At 32.9% G+C, this 21580-nt stretch overlaps 2 protein-coding genes across 7 annotated transcripts; both read right to left on the bottom strand.

Moving 5' to 3' along the window:
* Window positions 1–394: 394 nt before the first annotated feature.
* LOC108192439 (uncharacterized) lies at window positions 395–5499 on the bottom strand. Of its 2 annotated transcripts, XM_064081243.1 has the most exons (10): window positions 5289–5499; window positions 5141–5219; window positions 3996–4179; window positions 3576–3849; window positions 3376–3463; window positions 3135–3256; window positions 2841–3055; window positions 2475–2738; window positions 710–2382; window positions 395–624 (listed from the first exon to the last, which is right to left on the bottom strand). In XM_064081243.1, the coding sequence occupies exons 3-9, from the start codon at window positions 4137–4139 to the stop codon at window positions 1945–1947; spliced, it is 1545 nt and encodes a 514-aa protein (XP_063937313.1). In that variant the 5' UTR covers window positions 4140–4179; window positions 5141–5219; window positions 5289–5499; the 3' UTR covers window positions 395–624; window positions 710–1944. The 2 variants fall into 2 exon arrangements, with proteins under 2 accessions (XP_063937313.1, XP_017227632.1); XM_017372143.2 differs by lacking the exons at window positions 5141–5219; window positions 5289–5499 and having other exon boundaries at window positions 3996–4635.
* Window positions 5500–5632: 133 nt separating this feature from the next.
* On the bottom strand, window positions 5633–20581 carry LOC108192562 (uncharacterized). Of its 5 annotated transcripts, none has more exons than XM_017372142.2 (19): window positions 20257–20581; window positions 18806–18949; window positions 16207–16285; window positions 16046–16109; window positions 15817–15879; window positions 15632–15714; window positions 15392–15529; window positions 15206–15304; window positions 15080–15119; window positions 14861–14929; window positions 14654–14704; window positions 14367–14423; window positions 14077–14145; window positions 13942–14001; window positions 12465–13832; window positions 9957–10317; window positions 9310–9866; window positions 7802–9220; window positions 5633–6419 (listed from the first exon to the last, which is right to left on the bottom strand). In XM_017372142.2, exons 3-19 carry the CDS (start codon window positions 16279–16281, stop codon window positions 5842–5844), a joined length of 5151 nt encoding a protein of 1716 aa, XP_017227631.2. In that variant the 5' UTR covers window positions 16282–16285; window positions 18806–18949; window positions 20257–20581; the 3' UTR covers window positions 5633–5841. The 5 variants fall into 5 exon arrangements, with proteins under 5 accessions (XP_017227631.2, XP_063937312.1, XP_063937311.1 ...); XM_064081242.1 differs by having other exon boundaries at window positions 14861–14911; window positions 15080–15113; window positions 15614–15714; XM_064081241.1 differs by having other exon boundaries at window positions 15080–15113; window positions 15614–15714.
* Window positions 20582–21580: the final 999 nt, after the last annotated feature.

A 21580-nucleotide genomic window follows, 5' to 3' on the forward strand; every position in this document is an offset into this window, starting at 1 on the left:
AATGTAAACATACTAAACTGTAGTAATTGAGGCCTGATTCAATTTCACTCCAGAATCTTTGTAGAGAGATAGTATTTAAGATGGCCAGAAATTTATACAGATTTTGAAAATGCGACTCAGTTTTCTTTGTCTTCACCATGTACAGCATACAGACCCTTCCCTGCCATTCACTATGTTCCCATAACCTGTGACCTTACTTCACACATCGGGTTCGAGCACCTACTATATAATCCGATTCCCCTATACACAGTATTAGAATATAATATGATCCTGTTAAGCCCTTCTCTAACACCTTGAGATTTTAGGAGAATTGGTCACTTAACATGGTACAGGGCAATATTTCATCACAGATGTTTATGCGCCAAGTATTAGGGGCTTAGAACCAGATTGCTAGTAATATACAACTAAAATTTCTTTAAGATTAGGAATGCTAGTACAAGTATGATACACAATGTTACAAAAGCTTGAGATAAATATAAATATCGATTACAGCAAAAGCATAAGCATGATCAACACCACCCATTAGACTTCTTCAATCTCATCCAATGCATAGTTGTTTGTTGATACACCTGCATAGTTCACTTTCTTGAACCGCACCACAACTGGATATTGCGTTTTCGGGTCCTGCAGATCACAGAGATGTTAAAATCAACACAACATTTAGCCATTTAATTATGTTAATATAATTTAATTAACCAGGGAAATTTACTTGATCAACAGCTACAACTGATCCAGTGCCTTTGTACCAGTAGGATTCCTTGCTCAGAATCTTCACGTGTCCAATTCCAGGTTCACAAAAATCAGGACTCATGCATGCACTGCTCGGACTTTCTACATCTTGTTACACTTCACTAAAATACGGACGTATCCACTAGACTATGACAGACACGTTGTAAAATTAGTAAAAAAAAAATATTAAACTAAAAAATGCTACTTGAGCGCGATTATTCCTGAAAGTAACAAAAATGTTTTAGAAGTGAACCATATCTTGAAATTATGTGAAAAAACCCACAAATGACTTAAAAAATTTAGAGTCAGGTCATTAGGAAACTTTTACATGATGAAGGTATCATCAATACCATGGCAGGTGCTTCCCTTGTGACAAAAGATCACATGAAACATTTATTCAGCAATTTGTTACACCCTGCTTTTCCAATTCATTTGGCACTATAATAGCCAATTGTATTGATAATTAGGAATTTGTTACACCCTGCTTTTCCAATTCATTTGGCACTATAATAGGCAATTGTATTGATAATTAAACTGTCATGCCAGAAGAATTTATTTCATCTGTAAGCTGAAATATTTTTTTGATGCACCAAGCTGTCTCTTAGCTATATAATTCACAATTCATTTGAGCATAATTCCATAGGTCATCACAGATAAGTTGAGCAAATATAAAAAGATCAGTTTGAAAATATGTAATCAATTTCTTACACCCTGGTTTTCCAATGCATTTGGCAGCAGAATAGGCAATTCTATTGATAATTAAACTCTCATGTCAGAAGAAATTATTTCATTTGTAAGGTGAAATATTTTTTTGATGCACCAAGCTGTCTGTTTTATTGAAGGAAAATCCTGAAGCCAGTGCGTCATCTGTAAATACTTTTAATCATAGATATCCGTCATATATAAATTGAAAAAATAATCACATCCTGGCAACATCCTGACATTGTATGACACCAAATGTATTAAAATAAAGACTCATGCAAATGAAATAAAACCAGGGTACAGTAAACCAGAGAAACTGTGATGGAGAGTATAATGTAAACTTTAACATGGAAATAGGGGGAAAAACCTTATATATCAAAGTCATATGATAGTCTGTAATCTCAATTTTTTCCAGATTTGAAACATGAATAACTCTAATAATACTACGCTTATCAATAATAATAATAATGGTAGATTTTTAAGAACCTTTCTGTAATTTCCAAAAATGCCAGATTAAGTCTTAGAACGTCGGCTCTTGTTTTCAGACTTTCCCTTTGTACCAGAATTTGCTGGTGGAATCTGATCTCCATTCATTGTATCCCTCGGAGCATCATGATATTGTTTGACTTCTAAAAAGCTCTTTGATGTATTTTCTGGATTAGGTAGAAGTTGGTCTGAATTTTTATGATCATCTGGTGTTTTTCTCTTGTTCTGAAGGTGACGTTTGGATGGTTCCTTGGTTTGATGGGCCAAGTTATGTTCTGGCTTGTCTTCGAAAGAATCAATTTTTGAAATGGCAGTTGGTCTTGTCATTTCCACTTCTTCTATGTCCGTCACTGTGAACCCTTCTCTATGCTGAACTGTATTGTATTGATTCAGTTTTAGCTTAAATATGCAGGTCTTGCCCACCATGTTATTTAAAACCGATGGAATAATCTCTGGGGTTGCGTTCTGTAGCACGAGAACCAACATATATAATGATTAAAAAATATAATACAATTGTATTAAGGGAAGCATTTATAACGGGTTATAAAGTTGAATACCTGGTCAGTGTTGAGTAAATGTTGTGCTGAGACTTTTATTAGTTGCATGACATGTCTATCAAATATGACAAACGACGTATCAGAAGTTGAATCCTGAACTGCAAGTGTTACTTTATATACCGGTATTGGTTTTGTTTCATCCGAACATTTGATACATTGGGCGAAGTCATTCAATTTTTTGCCGCACTTGTTGCACCCAGTATAATACCATCCATGGGCGGGAAATAAGCCAATCACCGTTGCTTTAGTATAGAATTCAATAAACTGCACATTAAATTAACAACATACAATGTGTATTGTGAATAAATAAGCCTTCTGGTATAGTTTGCAACATCAGTGACGAAAAGTATGCTTGTTATTTCTTACATTTTTTCCATCCGGTAGTTGTGCTTCAAACAGTTCTGCTATTGGAACAGTTTCAACATTCGCCGTCATCGGTTGGTCCTGGGTCCTCATAGATGGCACAAGTGTGGGTATTATAGTATTTTCCAATTTAGTACTTTCACGGAGTGTTGTGACAGCTTCGTGGTCAATGTTGAAAAAGTACTGTGTTGAACTGCTTGACCACAACACAATTTCTCCTACAAAGTTGCGAGATGACAGTGATTAAGATTATATGAGCTATTATTAAGAAAAGTTTGAAAACAATTGAATTGTTACCTCTGACAAGTCTAGTGGAAGTTCCAGTTATGATAACGACGACATTTGGCTGGTTGTACTCATTTTTCCGGTTGAGGAAATCAAATGCTTGATTCTCCCACAGTGTGAGTGTTATCTCATCCCTGAAAGAGAAATAGTAATATCCATGTATAAAGAAGATTTCTTAACCATGTTAATTGTTATGTATACCAATGTATATTTTTTGGGTTGAAATTCTTGCACGTGTGTAATAAAAACCAACCTTTCGTCTGAGAGGACAATATCTAATGACTTCTTCCCGCTTTTTGCAGTTTGTATATCGGTATAATCTTTCAACTTTCCCACAACATCTAAAAAAAAAATATGTATATGAGTATTCTATAGAACTAAATGATGCTTTTGTGCTTGAGTATTTCAAAGTATTCAAAAAAGGCTAGTACTAACGGATGTATGAGTTACTACCTATAAGAGTTACAACATCTCCGAGTCTTCCTCTTGCCTGTGCGAAAGTCTTCAGGCCAAATTGAAGCATAGGTATAGCTGGTACATCGCCAAGTTTCTTGACATTGGTCTTTCGATGGAAGTTAATAGCATACTCTCCCGGCACAGGCCTGTAAGTGTCGGGCGCAGGGACTACATCATAGTCTGAGATCAAGTATACAGTTCCAAGTTGCAGTCTTTTTGAGAAATCTGCTATCAAACCAAACTGCAGTGGCCCGGCCTGGAATTGGGTTCCCTGCACAGTGTGTGTGTTGTATTAAGATGTTTTCCAAGTCAATTTTCCATATAGATTGGGACAACAAACACATACATATATAATAAGGAATAAAACAAACCTCTTTGTCCATAATGATATAATATATAATAAGGAATAAAACAAACCTCTTCGTCAATAATGATATAAGTTTTGGTTGTGGCATATGTCGCTCCTGCTTTTCTCCCTTCCCATTCTCTTGAAATTCTAACTTTAATGAATTCTGTTCCTCTTCCAAGAGTTAGTTCCTTCAATAATCTGCATGCCTCCATTACTGTGTTTGATGATTCGGGTTTTTGCTTTCTTTGGTTGCTAGGAGGTGGTTTGGTTAGAGTTAGAAGAAGCCTCGTGCAAAAGGGAATTTATATATAGATAAGAGAATAGATGAGATTGATTTTAGTTAGGACTATAAATATGAAGTTCAGCATAATTCTATTTGACGTCTAACACATTTGAAGTTCTGGGAAACTATAATTTGAGAGGTATTAGGTTTATAATTTTCAGCAGTACCAGTATTTATGCTATTTTATTTTTATAGCTAAATTAGTTTTATGTAGCATACATTTATTTTAAATTTGGAAAAATATATTTAATTTTATATACTGAATATTTAATTTATCTAAATGTAAATTATTTTTCGACAAACATCTTGTTACATGTTTTTAACATATATAAATCAATTGTATAAATATCATATTAGGTATTATCACATTAAATACAAAATCAGATATTTTTAATAGTAATTTGTTCATATTTCTTTTATCTTATTTAGAAATGTTGATATTTTATTTATCGGTTAAGACGAAAATATAGTTTTGGAGATTTAATTATGGTTTTGGAGATTCTTGTTATGTGTTTTTAACATATAAAACTGGATAGGAATTATGACATTAAATACAAACATTCATATTTTATTTATGTTAATCTGTTAAATGCTATTATTTGTTTATTTGAAAATGGTGATATTTTATTTATTGCCGAAAAAGAAATATCACTTTTGGAAAAATTTTATTAGTTATAACGAATGAAAATATAATATTTTAAGAAAAATATATTTTTACGTGTTTTTAACATATATAATTGAATTGTATAAATATGATGTTAGGTATTATCACATTAAATATAAATATTGATATTATAATTTAATTCTTAACACCATTTTATTATTATTTTAGTATTAATGAATTGGAGAGCCAACAAGACATGATTAGCAGCAGAGGGAAGAACCTGAGTACCCCATAGAGCACTCACTTTGCGAGTACTGAGCACTTACTTAGCTGTGCAATGTAAGATTCTTTCAAACCAATCAGCCCCAAATTGAAGGATTCAGTCTTGTTATGAACAGGGGGAACCTGTGTTTAGGCAGGTGTAAGATTATCATTCTTCAAGTTGGGAGCTGCTATGAGATATGACTGAAATACCTGTATAAAAAGATCTCCTGATCAGAAGGTAGGTAATGTTTAAAGGGTGAGCACAAGCATTCGCAGGCCAGCACAAAAATCTGGCTGTGCCGCGCAAAGTCCCGTTGATTCTCCTGCACAATTAGTGAAATGGCATCAAGCAAAACTTAGAAGAACCTCCTCTGGGTTATACACTCCATGCATTGTGTATCAGGTATCACATATATCAGGTGGATACTGTTATGGACTCTATGGAGTGTTCATGCTCTTCCTGCTATAGGATTTGCTGACTTGTAATAACAATATATACAAACCAACCCCAAGCAGCTGGTATACTCTTTTAGTGCTTGTAAACAACAAAGAAAGAAAAAAAAGAGAAACAAAGATTGTATGTAGAAATCATAGGCTATGTTGAAGTCATTGTCAACTACTGGTAACAATCCAACTGATCTATATAATCATCTGCTATATGTAGTAGTCCTAAAATGAAATTCCATAAGTAAATAATATTAGCAAGACGGAAGAATGAATCCGCGGAATTCCCAAAAAAAACGAAGCTAATTTATTTTTAGCATCACAAGTTGGCAAAAATCTCATGATAAACGACATTTTTCGTCATGCCAACAAATGGGTGAGTTTCATTTTCACACACTATATGCAACCCCAATGGTGTTGTTACTCTCGATATCGCCACATAAAACTGTCCATGGCTGAAAACTGGTCTAGGCAAATATAAGCCAACATATTTAAGCGTTTGTCCTTGGCTTTTGTTTATCGTCATTGCATAACAGAGTGATACGGGAAATTGAACTCTTTTGAGTGTAAAAGGAAGTGTTGTGTCTGACGGCCGCATACAAATACGTGGGATGAAAGCCTTCTGACCAATATGATTGCCGGTAACTATGACAGCTTCTATAACTCGGGCACATAATTGAGTGACAATTAATCGTGTTCCGTTGCACAATCCCTTGCTAGGAGCCAGATTCCTTAACAGAACAATTGGAGCTCCAATTTTGAGCTCGAGCTGATGATTAGGTACTCCTGCTATTCTTAAAGAATTCAAATATTCTGATGTGTACATGGTTTCCATTGATTCATAATTAACCGTGCTTTTACAAACTGAATCCACGCTTCGATATATTTTGGACTGGCCTGCAAACAATCCAATTGAAGTTAAATTGGAGTAGTGTAACATATGTATGAAATAGTAGTGAACATAAATTTGAAGCAGCAAAAGGAATTCTATATAAAACTGAAAAAAGACAATTAGCTTTTGTCAAAAAAAAAAATACAATTAGCTGATTAACAACTTGTTTTTTCCCAAACACTTCTTACTTTTCTTCGGCATTTCACATGTCACTCTAATTCTGAATTAAAACCAGCAGTTGGCCTCTGAAACTGCATAATATTTAGGACATTGGCCCAAATATAATTTACGTAAAGATATAGCTATAGATAACCCCATTGGAGTATATATTGATCTTCTTTGGCTAAAATTTTACATAATCATTTTGGCCAATCAATATAGCTAACCATTATACATATATTCTTTGGATAGCTTCTCTAAGGGTCCCTTCTCTAGTAGAGATGGTGAAGGAGAGGATCAGAAAAGTAATGCAAAGATTTAAGCAATACGATGATCATACAAGATGGAGTTTAAACAATGTAAGAGAAAGCGTAAATAAACTTATAACTAAATCAACAAACCTAGAAGCAAACTATTGACGACCAAACAATTAGTTGCCTATCTCAAGCTTAGATATTATATGCAGACACAAATATTCCTTCTAACCAAGCCTGTATAAATTAGTGGATTATTCTCACTATAGCTAGAATGGACGGTATAACAACTGAAAGTGTTGAGAGCCGTGGTGAGTGAAAGGCTTGCTTTTCTTTGAATAAGAACTAAATTTTATGGATGGATCATAATTTACAGATTGATAAAATTGCTGGTGGAGTTAGACTTGGCTTCAGTGTGATTGAAGATGAAATTACTGATGTTCCAGTGCATATAGATTGCTTAGTTTATCCCCCTACTGATGGTGTCATTCCAGTTTACCGAGCTGTAAGAAATGGACCAAAGAAAGATCAAACAGCTCCTGGGGAGCAAAGGATCATGAAAAGCCTTCTAGCTGCCCTGAAAAAATCAGTCGAAATAGCCAGACTTTGAAGCAAGCCATTATGTTGGTTGTAATAATGCATTTCCTCTGTAGTATTATGGGGGTGTTCGGCAATTCTTATTTATCATAAATAAGTACTTGTCTCAATTGACTAAGGTTTGAAATAGTTTATTCTTAACTGTATAAGAACCAGCCGGGGCTAGGTAAATTTTCTCCCTAACATTCGGAGTTTAACCAGCCCCTACCCTGGGGCTATGTGATATGATAAAGAAGGGATAACAGTTTTATTTTTCTGGTTTTGAACAGGTTTTTGACATATTAATCTACTTAAACTAACTATAATAAAATCAATTAACCACAATAAATTATCAAACAGCTTCCATAAAACATTGATAAAGGTGATTTTTTACTGACCTGTAAATCTTTTCATGACCTCTTTGTTAATAAGATCAACGTCTTCATTCAATGGAGTCAAGATAGCACGGTCCCTGAAATATCCTGAATCATTAGAGCTGTTGCATAATTCACCATACACAGCATCAATAATAGCCTTTTTCCCATCATCTCCAGGATCAAGGTTCAATTCTGAAGGAATCTCTATCCAGCATGGTTCATTACCCTCAACAGATGGTACTGTTGGCACGACCCCATCGCCAACACTAACAACCCAATCTGCATATGGTACCTGCTGTCCTGAAATTGTCACTGGTGGAACATCAGATTCTATTCGCATATTTTTATCCAGTTTAAAAACCTTACAATAATCCCATAAGTATGACTTGTTAATAGATGCCATCACAATGTCTTCACGGCCTTTTCGGGGCAGCACAGGAAGTATCTGCCTGAAATCACCACCTAATAAGACTGTCTTCCCTCCAAACGGTTTAGTCAGGTTATTCTCATCTTTATGTCGCATAAGATCACGGATTGACCTGTCAACAGCCTCAAAAACATGTTTATGGTTCATTGGGGCTTCGTCCCATACTATCAAATCAGATTGTACAATCAGTTCTGCCAGAAATGACTGTTGTTTTATGTCACACGTGCTATTCTCATCAATGTCAATCGGTATTTTAAATCTTGAATGTGCAGTCCGGCCTCCCTCAATTAGGAGCGAAGCAATGCCAGAAGATGCAACTGCAAGTACTATTTTTCCTTCAGATCTGAGAGTGTTAATTATAGTCTTCCATAAAAAGGTCTTTCCAGTGCCACCATACCCGTATACAAAGAATAGCCCCCCTTTCTCACAGATGACATTGTTAATGACATTATCAAAAATATCTGCCTGTTTGTCATTTAACATCTCGCGACATTTCTTTCCTTCAACTGCTAATGCATGCCTGTCATACATATTTTCTTCGTACAACAGAGTGTTTGTGCTTTGTCGTTGTAAATCTCGATCTAGTTTTGGTAAGGTTGGGAAATCTGCTAAAGTCTTACCTCTTTTTCGTAGTTGCAAGTCAACATCATATAGCGTTAGGCTCTCAAGTTGCTCGTCATTTATAACAAAAGCACGATTTGGAAAATGTTTTCTTTGTCTGTGCTCAATATCATCAGAAAAAGATTTCCAATGCTTGTCCCATAATGCTCTAACATCCGAGATATCACAAAATAATAATAGCGTAACAAATAACTCACGCAATTGAGCTCCGGTTTGGTGGGTGGAAGCATCTGTAATTGCAGTGTGCCATTCATCATCACATTCCAAAAGACCATGGTGAAAGCAAGCTTCTTTGTAGGTGTTGTACACTACACCATTAACTGTGCGAACATCCTCAAAAGATGTTGCACCCTTCACAATGTTCAACAACATTCTTAGATAAAACCTTTCACCTGCGATGGGAAAACAATGGGCAAATTACTCTACAAATAACATAGATGGTTGAAAATGATCATTTTTACATTGCAATAAATGTACATACCAGCGGTGGGGTGGACATACACCATGCGACCAATTACACACATCTTTTTCTTTCGCCGCTGCCATATTTTTCCGGTGTTATCCCAAAAGTATTTTTCAGGGAACTCAACAAAGGTTAAATCCCTAGCAGCTGGATCTTCTCGATTTACTCGAAACCACTGAATGAACATAGTTGCATTAGGGTCTATTCTGTCCACAACTGTCGTCAAAGTCTCGTCTTCTCGAAAGTAAACTTGTTGTTCATTCTCTAAATGAAACACTAATTTTATAACAACCGGTTTGTGATGGTGAATAGGAAATTCAAATATACGCCAACACGCCTCTGCAGAAGAAAGATAGCGGCATGAAACATATTCTTCCACCTCATTAACATTGACAATTTGTTTAGTGTCATTGGTAACTACAGCATTAGCTGTCTCAACAACGACAGTTGCTCTGTCTGGACCTTTATTCACGTATTTAAACATATACTTGATCAAACGCCCCTGATTACACCATTCAATGTTTATATGAGCCTGATACTTCACAAGAAGACCCCTGTTGTATGGAACAACAAACCTGGAGATTGATATACAATATAAATAAGTTAGGCAGGTAGAATTACAAACCATATAGTTCTATTAACTTACTGATATGTAAAATGAGAACCTGTTGTCAATTTCAATATCTTTTTCTTTGAAGTGTACAGTATGCTTGTGATCCCGACGTCTGTAGACTGCATAACCGTTGGAGTCAATTGTAGTTTCATTTGTGAATTCTTTCGGATAGTATTTGGTACATTTTCCATCCTTCATGCACGGGCACTCTATGTTGTATGCTCCACATGGGCCATGGATCATATGCCTTGAAACAGCATCATAACCAATTTCATCACTTTCTTTGTCAGGAATTTCAGCACATATTAACTGGTCAATGTCATCAGTTGAGTGACACTTGTCAGATTCCTCAAGCCACACAATTATATGTGCATGGGGTAAGCCCCTTTTCTGAAATTCAATGGTATATGCAACTGCAAAGGAAACATAATCACGAGTGAGTGAACATTTATGTCAATAATTTATTCTTCAAATAGAAAAATTAAAAGAAATTGTGAATGATGAAGCTGTTTCTGCTCAGGTATATTGGCAGACTCTTTATCATCTTATGGCATTCTTTATATATGACTATTTGTGAACTGTGTTTATGCTCTTATCAACACTACTCTTCCATCTTGTTGGGTCAAATAAATTGGAAGATGTGGGGCTTTTTTTTTTCCTGCAACTAAATAAGAATTACACTAGATAGATGATTCTGAGAGTTGGATAAATGAATAGCTAATTCCTTGTAAGACATGTAAAACTCTATATATAAATTGTCTGGTTATTCAATTCTTTTGGGATGAGAAATCAATGAAAAATTGCATATGTATTGCCAGCGCTGTAAAGGACCATGCATCTCCTGCAAGTAGATTTGACAAATAATTATCTCATAACCATGAATATTTAAAGACGTGGGATCATTATACGTTTATGTCTATTAATATTATTTTAATATTAGACTTCTTATAATAACTGTATTACATTAAAAAGTTTAGCCGTATCCAAACCACTGTGTCCTAGATCCGGTTGTTGGCACCTTATGCCTCTACCAGCAAAACTCCATTGACGTTCTTTAGTGCCGCCTTAAAAGAATTAACACTATTATAGAATGTACACATGAGGTGTCAGTTCAGTTGTAAGACAAACTCTCTTGATGCCTACTTGGGTAATTTTTACTAACTGTTTCTAATCCGAATTCTACTACTTTAAGCATATGTCAGAAGCACCAAACTTTATGATCATAAAACCAGAATCTACATCACCCTAAAGCAGATGCAGAGACCACACATTAGATGAAACTTTCTACAGCCCAATCAAGCAAATACAAAAACAACTCTCCAATCTAGCAAAATAATGAAGCAATCTTTACCATCATCCACCCAAAACATAGTCAAAGAAACTCTATAAACAGATCAACAGCAAGTAATTAATAAAAATAAATATATAATATGTGAGTGGGAAAATAAATAATAATAATAATAATATAAATAATATCAATATTTATTTATAATAGATAAGTATGTAACTTTTAATTTAAATAGGTAATAAAAGAAGCAAGGAATACATTAAAGGGAGAGTATGTAACTTATAATTTAATAGTATGTAGAGGCAAAACTCCATTGACGTTCTTTAGTGCCGCCTTAAAAGAATTAACACTATTATAGAATGTACACATGAGGTGTCAGTTCAGTTGTAAGACAAACTCTCTTGATGCCTACTTGGGTAATTTTTACTAACTGTTTCTAATCCGAATTCTACTACTTTAAGCATATGTCAGAAGCACCAAACTTTACGATCATAAAACCAGAATCTACATCTAAAGCAGATGCAGAGACCACACATTAGATGAATCTTTCTACAGCCCAATCAAGCAAATAAAAAAAACAACATTCCAATCGAGCAAAATAAAGAACCAATCCTTACCATCATCCACCAAAAACATAGTCAAAGAAACTCTATAAACAAATCAACAGCAAGTAATTAATAAAATTAAATATATAATATGTGAGTGGGAAAATAAATAATAATAATAATAATAATAATATAAATAATATCAATATTTATTTATAATAGATAAGTATGTAACTTTTAATTTAAATAGGTAATAAAAGAAGCAAGGAATACATTAAAGGGAGACTATGTAACTTATAATTTAATAGTATGTGGTTACCTGCTATATCTTTTTCGTATATAGGGATTTAGTTTAATACATGGATTATGCATTCACCTCTATTTTTGACATCATTTAAATAGTATTGTGATGTTGCTCAATCTGTTCGCCGAAAATTAAGGCAGGTTAGTGATAAAATTATATAGTGATGTGAAGAAAACATGCTGTTAAATTAGGACACCATTGTTTTAGTTTGCTGGACAACTAAACTTATATATTCACCTACATATTAAAATGCAAAACAGCTGAGGCATAAGAATAATTTAGTCATATTAAAATTTATATTTGCATCATAAGAATAATTAAGTCATAGTAAAATTTATATTTGCATCAATAAGCACACATGTAAAGCGATATGAAATGAAAGGAAAATATAAAAACCGTACACTGCTTGAAATAAATTATTACCTCCAATGACTTTTCCAAGAACATGGTTATCTGTCAAATCTTCTAGAAGCAATTCAAGCTTAATCTTAAACACTCTAGCCATAACATCGGGCCTATCGGCTGGGATACAGTGTGGCACCTTATCACAATACTCCTTGATTTCTGGCCACTGTGGATTGCATGTGAATGTAATGAACAGATCCGGGCTTCCGAATTTTCTGCAAATAGCCATACAATCTTGATAATTTTGTTGCATGTAACGGGGGCTACCTGTAAATGAGGATGGCAATACAATCCGTTTTCCAATTGTAGAAGCATTAGTATCTCCTTTATTAACAGAATCAACAACATTGTTATATAGATCAGACCTCAATATTGTTTGGTGTGTTAAGACCCATGTAAGCCTAGTATGTTCAATACATGCCCATGCATCAACCACAAACTGCAAGAATAATCGCCCCCCACCAATTAAAGTATGCCCTTCCGCATCTCTGTATTGAAGTCTGTAACAATAGTATTCTCTGATGGTAACCACATCTCTTTTATTTCCTGATTTTTCACTTACCCCTGAATGTAAGATATCAATTCTGAAACCATCTTCACCCCACGGGAATAGTAGCGGGTATTGAAGGGACATATAACATGGATGGAGTACTGAAATCCTGTGCAGAAATCCATCATGAGGGTGTACAACTATATCCCTATCATCTGCTAGATTACTGTTTGCAACTAAACCTGCAAAGTCGTAGGCATTGGTTGGAACATTACTTTCTCGACCATCTGTGTCCCTATTTGCAATTAAACGCAACTTTCCTGGAATTACTTCTGATTCTTTGTATCTATCTCGAACTTGTCTATATATATCCACCAAAGCATTCACTCGGTGCAACATCACAGATAGGCATTCTGTTATTTCACTATCAAGGGGTTCTTCAGAATTGGGAAAATTCATATGCTTGCTAACTTGTTCCTGGTTATCGTACATATATATTTGCGAGAAAACTGGCTTCTTGGATTCTTCAGCAAACAATGAACCTATTTGATGGTAAAGTACACCATGAATACGATAAACAAAAGGCCCACGCCCATTATTAATACTTTTATCCATATTAGCCCCAACAGAAGTAAACCCGAATGCGTTGTTGTACATCCGGATGTTATTTTGGAACATAGTTCTTTTAGGATTACTCCGATCTAGTAATGCTTTCAACTCAGAAGGAGTCTCTCGTAATAGTGGCAAGCGCACCTTTCCATTGCCACAACACAAAGAAAACTTATTTGATTTCAACAGGTATTCCTTCTCTGTTTGCTCAAACCTCCACATCAAAGCCCCGCAGTGACAACAGATTTTATCCGCACTTCCTATATCAAGTATTAAATTGCTTGATGCTGCATTCATAAATACATTGAAATCACAAATATGTTTGATAAACATGTGAGACATGCCATAAGCATTCTACTATATCATAATTTATACAAAAGTCAAATTCGAGATTACCAAATTTTGCCTTGTTCGATTTTATCTTGTTCCTCATCCTCTTACTCACTAATGGTAAAGCTGCAATAACATATATATGTTTAAAAAAAATTGTTTCGTAATTATCAATTTAAATATTCAGATAGCTCAAACAACCTGCAAATTTTTGAGGAGTCCTGACAATTACTTTAGAAGCATCACATTCCACATTGTGCTCTTCATTCTCTGCATAGTTTATTTATTCTTGCATAAGAGCCTTTAGTTTAAAAATGACATACAATAACCAATGTTATTATTGCATTCATACATTTCATATGATTACTCGGGATTTTTTAAATAAACATTAATAAGTATGGTTAAAGAATGTGAGTCATCCAATCAATCATCAAAATCACTTGTTTAAAATATAACATAAACTCTAATGGAAAAGCAAAACAGAAATATACCTTTTCGATACGCCTGATGTCGTTTGTTCTTGCGTTCTTCTCTTTTTTCCGTACCAACTATATATTGCAGTTGTAAAATCATCATCATGTCAGATAATTTAAAAACGCAGTATGTCATTTATAAAGTATGTAGCAAAACTCTTATTTCTATATACATAAATATTTCTGGATTTACCATAGTTTTATAAACAAAAATATGCCAATAAAATTTAAACACTTCACAATAATACCAGTTGAAATATAGAGGAGTGTCGGTGTAAAAAATACAAATTCACAAATGAAGGTACCATTTTGATATTGTGAACGTCTTTTCTTGTTCTGTGCTTCCCGTTGTTCAGCTACAAAAGGTGACCAAACAAATATTAAGAAATATGTTACCAACTTTGTGATTTACTTTAATATTAGTACGACGCACTCGAATAATCATAGAGGAATTAAATTAAAAAGCTAAATTATACAGGAATTAAATTAAAAACTCTCAGAAATAAAGGTACCATTTTGATATTGTGAACGCCTTTTCTTGTTCCGCGCTTCCCGTTGTTCAGCTAGAAAAGTTAACCAAACTAAAATTAAGAAAAATGTTACCAATTTTTTGCTTTAGTTTAATATATACATTACAATAATGCTAACTAATAACTACAATATGACTTTTAAGGGTAAATGTATCATTCCCCACAACAATGCATATATTCATACATTTACTAATGACAAACCTGGGGATAAAATTGCACTGTCCTTTCCAGCAGTCTGTTTCTATTTGTAATGTAAAATAAAGAAGTTAGCATTAGACAAAGCAAAAATGTGCATATTTTAATATTAAGGAACATATCATTTTATACTTGGGCTTTGTATTTTGCCCGTCGCTTCTGGTTGAGTTGATCATGTTTCTTCCTAGCTTCAATCTCCAAATTCAAACCATCTTGTTTGGAAGCCTCTTTCTAATCATAATATAAAATTAAAAGGTTAACAACATATAAAGGCAAAAGAAATCATGTTTTAACATTAAGGAACATAGTATTTTATACTTGTGCTCTGTATTTTTCCCTTCGTTTCTTGTTGCGCTCGTCCTTTTTCTCCCTAGCTTCAGATTCAATCTTTCTTAAATATTCAGAGTTTGACAAACTTGTGTTCAAGTTCAAATCATCCTTTTTGCCAGTCCTTTCCTAATTATAATATAAAATCAAAAGATTAGCAACATTTAAAGGCAAATGTGTTAATCTTTTAAGAAGGAACACAACATTTTATACTTTTGCTTTGTCTTTTACCCTTCGTTTCTGGGTGTGTTGGTGTTGTTTCTTGCTAATTTCAGACTCCATATTGTCCAAAGTTTCAGACGTTACAGGCAGAGCTATCACGTGAACACAACAATTATTAACATCATTTTAATTGTATAACCATAACCTCAACACAAAAGAAAAAATATAGAAAAAGTTAATACAGATCAACATACATGTCACTATGTTATAATCACCGACCACATGCGAGTAGTTCTTGGATACATTATGTCGGCTTCCTATTTAAACAAATTTCAAACATTTCACATTAAAGAGATTAAATAAATATTGTGTAATAATATTTAACCATTTAACTGGTGGGCTAAATACTGACAAAATATTTTATTTAATATTGACAAATCCAACTTTTAAAAGAAAGCTAGATGAATATTGACAAATACAAACCAGCTTGCAATTTAATCCTGCGTTTCCCAGCTAAAATTTCCAAATCCGTCATCTTCGGGACGCTCTTCAGTGCATTTATAACATTTCAGAGGTTATGATTCAAAAATGGCAACCAACTACATTTGTAAAAGTTAAATTTTTTTATATATTGTACAGAATACCTGTTCTTCAATATCACGTAAACGTTTCCACTGGTCTTCTTTGAATTTTTCCCAACGCTCCTCATCGTGTTCCATTAACCTGATAAGCATATAGCAAAAAGTGAAAAAACCATATGCCTAAATTGAAAATACAGTTGTAAATGTCTATTTTTTTTAAAAAAAAACTTTTTAACAACTTTTTAACATGTAGATAAAATTACAACAAAGCACAATGTAAACACAACAACATGGTGATAAGTAGTAACAAAATCTGATTCTATAGCTCTGCATCTTTTATCAGAATAGCAACATAACCCACTGATATTTTGCAATATGTTATTTAGAATAACAGGTGTAAGATCTCCACTCTTGAGTGGGAGATAATCCTTTCGGTTTAGTTTACAACGCCATAGAATAACCTGTAAATTTGATGATCTAGAATAATAGCTAAGCACAATATCCTATTTTCATTTGAGGTTGTTTGTGCAATTGTGGAACATTTTTAATTATATTTTCTGCTCGTGTCTTGAAATACTCTTCCCTCTGTTTTCGAAATAGATGAAATAGCTCTGCAACGGGAAGACATACACCTGAAATAGCTTAATCCCCGGCTTCATTTCGAGGACAAGTACTTGAAGAAGAATTCTCTGGGTATTTATTTAACTGCTGTTCTGTGTAAAATTCTATAAACGACATGTGATCATTTTTTTAGTTCTTCCGACTTGAGGGACACCTCTACACAGCCTTGTTCAACTGTCTTGAACAGGGCCTTAATTACGTTTTGGACCTCCTACTTATATATTTATGTTCAAGTCCATTCTAAATTCACTTCTTTCATTTAATAAAGAATGATTTAACTTTTTTCTTTTATTTATTTTAAGTGTAAAGGGCCTACCTAACTTTTGTGATTACATTTTCGTGCTACAAACAGGCAAGCATTCAATTATCTGTGTGTTCAATTGCTAAGGATCTTAAGACATTAGACTAATTGTATTTATAAGTGTATTGCCATATAGCTTCACACATGCCACATTATTTTCTATATTCAGATGCTCCCATAAAAGTAAAGTGTTTTAATTAATTATAAATTATATTTAAAAGGAAAATAATCTAGAGAGTGGAGCCTTAGTTTTAAGTGATAAAGGCATTTGCTGTATTGATAAATTTGACAAGATGTCAAAAAATGCAAGGAGCATGTTAACAAAACACTTCTGGTCGGGGTCTGAGCTTTCTCATTCCAAAATGCTATGAGGGTTTTACATTATTATACTAATTTTTAAAGAATTGGAAGTGGATATTTAATCATTAATAATAAAATAAAGTGTTAGATTTGCGATGAATGAAAAGTGATTCCCAAACGTTTAGGAAATTAGTGAATTTCCATAATGAATAGTTCGAGATAAAACATGAATGAAAAATCAAATGTTTAGAAAATGAGTGAGCTTTTATACTTTGTCAGTCCCCTCAATTGCATATAGTGGGGTATATGTACTTTAATACTCTCGTAAGGTATAGTTCTGTAATTTATTTATATAATATTTTAATGAAAATTAAATATTAAATTCTTCTAAAAATAAATTTAGAAGTAAATTATAAAATTATACTTATAAAGGTATAGAATATGTGCTGAGTAGTACAAAAAATATATAAAAATGAGTGAGGCTAAGAGAATTAAGATAACTTGAAATTATAATTTAAGGTTCCTGCAGCCTGCAGGGCAGGGACCAGGAGATACCGAGAAAGAATCAGCAGAACCCAAACACAAAAAGATTCTACTGCTTTTTGAAAAAAGAAGCTTTCCTAGACCAACACTTCTAGATATATACTATTCGTAAGATTCATGTTAATTTATTTTATCTGAAATATAGGATCATTCACCTTCCTCCTACATTATTGTCCAGGTGATGTTGCTAGGTGGAAACTGGTCTATCTACAAACTGTACATTTGTATTATTATATTAACATGGTTGAAGCATTTTGCGACCATTACAGGTACAGTCAGCAAAAACCCCCCTTCTTAGTGGTTAGACATACAATATACCTCTACTCTACTTCTACATGGACTTGGTAAGAATAGCTAACTATCACACTACATTCTGTAATTCATCATCACTAATCTCTCCACCTTAGAGTTACAGTCAGCAAGAACCTCCCTTCTTAGTAGTTAGACTTGTAAGTGAGTTTTTTATGTATCAGTTAAAGTGGAAAACAAAAATATAGATATATTCGACCTAATTTTCAATCAGCCATTTGACGGACTTAACTACTAAGACTTTATTCATCTGTTAAATAAAAAATTTATTTAACCGCATTATTCTATCATAATTCTATTTTCATAATAAAATTATTTAAAGTTATAATATATACAATAAAATAACAAATATAATGACCGCTTAGATAAAAATGAATGGTAATTTAAATTGATAAAAACAAATTCTGCAATTAAAACTTGGTAGATCAACTAAAAGCATATTTGTGCACACACACATGAAAATACATAGAAAAAGTGAGGAATTCAAAATAAAAACCAGGCTTTTTTTACAAATTAAATGAAGTGTGTGGCTAGTCCAGAGTATCATTTGTTTGAATAAACATGAAGATTAACTTTCTGGGTAGGTACCTTGTCTCCAATCTCAGACACAAAAATTAAAGAGAATGCAGCAGTGATCCTTTTGCGAAAACAATCAATGAGTACACCAAGCCACATCCAAGTAACACCAAAGCTATTGAGGCAGGATAAGGAAGTCGAGAAGAAAGCTTCTTGCTGCATTTCAAGTAAAAATTGCACATGAGTTGGGGTGGATATTATAAACTATAAAGTCATCAATTTATGCTTGTTTACTAACATAAGTACAATAGCATGGAAAGTTTACAACAAAATATAGACCTTTATTAATAGTACGCAAACTTCGGAAAACTGGCTCGAGAGGACAGGAGCATCTAATACAGGGCATGGAAGTTTGATTTGCACATTTTAAATCATGCATTAGTTTTGACTCAGCAACCAAAGCACATGTTGTTATACTTACAGCAAGCCTAATCCTAAAATTACGGCATTAAAAATAGCGATTCTGGTCTCCTACTCCAGGATTCTTGTTCAGGTTTTGGTTTTTGGAGTGCTATCATATATTTTCTGCTACAAAGTGAGTGCTATACATTTTCCGCCACAAAATTTGTTAAGTTCTTCAGTTGTAGATCATAAGGACAATCTATGTTTGTGTGCATCTTATCTTGCTATGAATAATTAATAATTTGACTCTACTTATTCATTCAGAACAGCACAATAGTTAACAGTAGTGAGGTTCATCATTCATCATTTAAGCTTAACAAAAATAACATATTTAAACACGAGTAACACACCATCCCCGATGAAGTTTCAACTTCTCGACATGATGTGATCTTTTTAAGCTGACTTTTAATATTACACCAGACTCAGGACTAAATCAAAACCAACAAATTCAAACAATAGTAATAAACTTTCCCCTCTAGAGTGCTAACTTCTACACATGATCGGTTTTATGCATGTTTCTCAAATGACAAAATAATTTCTTAATTTAACCTACTGCAATAGAGTGACATAAAGAAAAACCAATTGCAATATAGTACCTCCGATAAGTTAATTTAAACAAAAGAAATTCTCAACTTTATACCAGAGATGAGAACTTATAAGACAAATTATGAGCAATTCCAATGCTAATTAGATAGTGACTTATGGTGCTACAATAAAATTCATACTATAATCTTAATTCTAGAACAGGCCTGTTGCTATGTGTTGGATGTGCTTTAAGAAGCTCTAGACAGGCATAACCTACAACTTGATTAAGATGCTAGTAATACACTATACTAAATTACAATAGTATATAATTCCAAATTATGCACACTACATTCTGTAATTCATCATCACTAATCTCTTCACAGGTATTTATTCGAACATCTTGTAAGTGTCTCTAAAACAACGATTAAAACTCAAAAAATCATAAACCAAATAAATAGTTATCATAGGTAATTACTCGAGCATCTTATAAGTTTTTCTAAAACAACAATTAGAACTCAAAAAGCTATTAGGTTTACCTCTTTAAGCTATTTGGTATGTTTGCCTCTGTGTATAGTCTTTTATCTCGGTATTTCTCTTGATGCTTCTCTTGATGCTTGAACTGTTTAACAAAGGTACTAAGCACCGAGGTGGAGAGACAGACAGAGCGAAAATTCGAGTGTACTGGTCATTGAGAGGGAGACTGATGCTTGGATATCTATCGAGAGTGTAGTTATTAGTTGTATCCTTTATATTTTTAGTAGGGGTAAAATGGGTAAATCAATAAAACATGCCTAACCAAAAAAAACTAACCAAAATTTTGTACGACTACAAATTAAACCTATGTTGGCTTTTTATAGTATAGTATAGATATATAGTATAGATTTTTTATGTGAAAATATGAGTATAAGAGCTCTTACATATTTTTGTAAAATATTCGAGATGTGATAAATCATGGAATTTGCTTTATTATTTCTATAATATTCCTAGAGACTTTTTAAAAATGATCTTTGAATTTATTTCAATGATTTACTATTTTAAAATGATTTATTTAGTCATTATTTTAAAATTATTTCTATAATACGCACAAAAATTATTTTAAAAATATGAGAGAAAGGTAATGCAATTATTTACATTTTAAAAATAAAATATTATGTCTTCCGAATTATTATTGAACAGTTTTATAATTTACAAAACATTTTTGTTGTTTTTACGCTAAAAGAAAAGTAAAAGATGTTGCTAAATGCAAATCAATTTTACTTCGTGCAATTCACACAAATTACCCTCATATCCTTTGACCACAGTTAACATGTATTAACACGTTGAGCCCATATTAAATGCAGTCCTTTGCCAAGTGCGGTACATAATGAATCAGCACACCGTCTCTTATGTCATTTTTTGTGATACATATTTTTTAATATTCTGATTTGTTAGTTAAAAAATTTATTTTCTTGAAATCTTTTTAATAAAGTATATAATCAAAATTTTACAATCAAAAATTCTTTTAATAAAACATGATAAATTTTATTGTCTGATCAACTGATATGTGTTAAAAGTTAGAATATAAAATACCAATATTATCATTTACTGTTTATTAACGTTATCGTTAGATAATTATATAATCAGAATTTGATAATAATTTTTGTCGTATTTTATTTATTTAAAATTAACTAAAATTTTAAATTAAATATTCCAAATACTCGACTGTTTATTATTTTTAAAATAATTTCGTACAATTAATAATTATTTAAAAATATATTTTATTTCGTTAATGCTCGTTTTCATGTTCCCTGTTAATTTAGTGTATAATTTTGTTTTGTGAGAATCTATTTTTCTATAAAAACAAGTAAAAATAATTTATGT

The sequence above is a fragment of the Daucus carota genome, chromosome 7 (assembly GCF_001625215.2).
Source record: "Daucus carota subsp. sativus chromosome 7, DH1 v3.0, whole genome shotgun sequence".
In the NCBI taxonomy this organism is placed as follows: Eukaryota; Viridiplantae; Streptophyta; class Magnoliopsida; order Apiales; family Apiaceae; genus Daucus; species Daucus carota.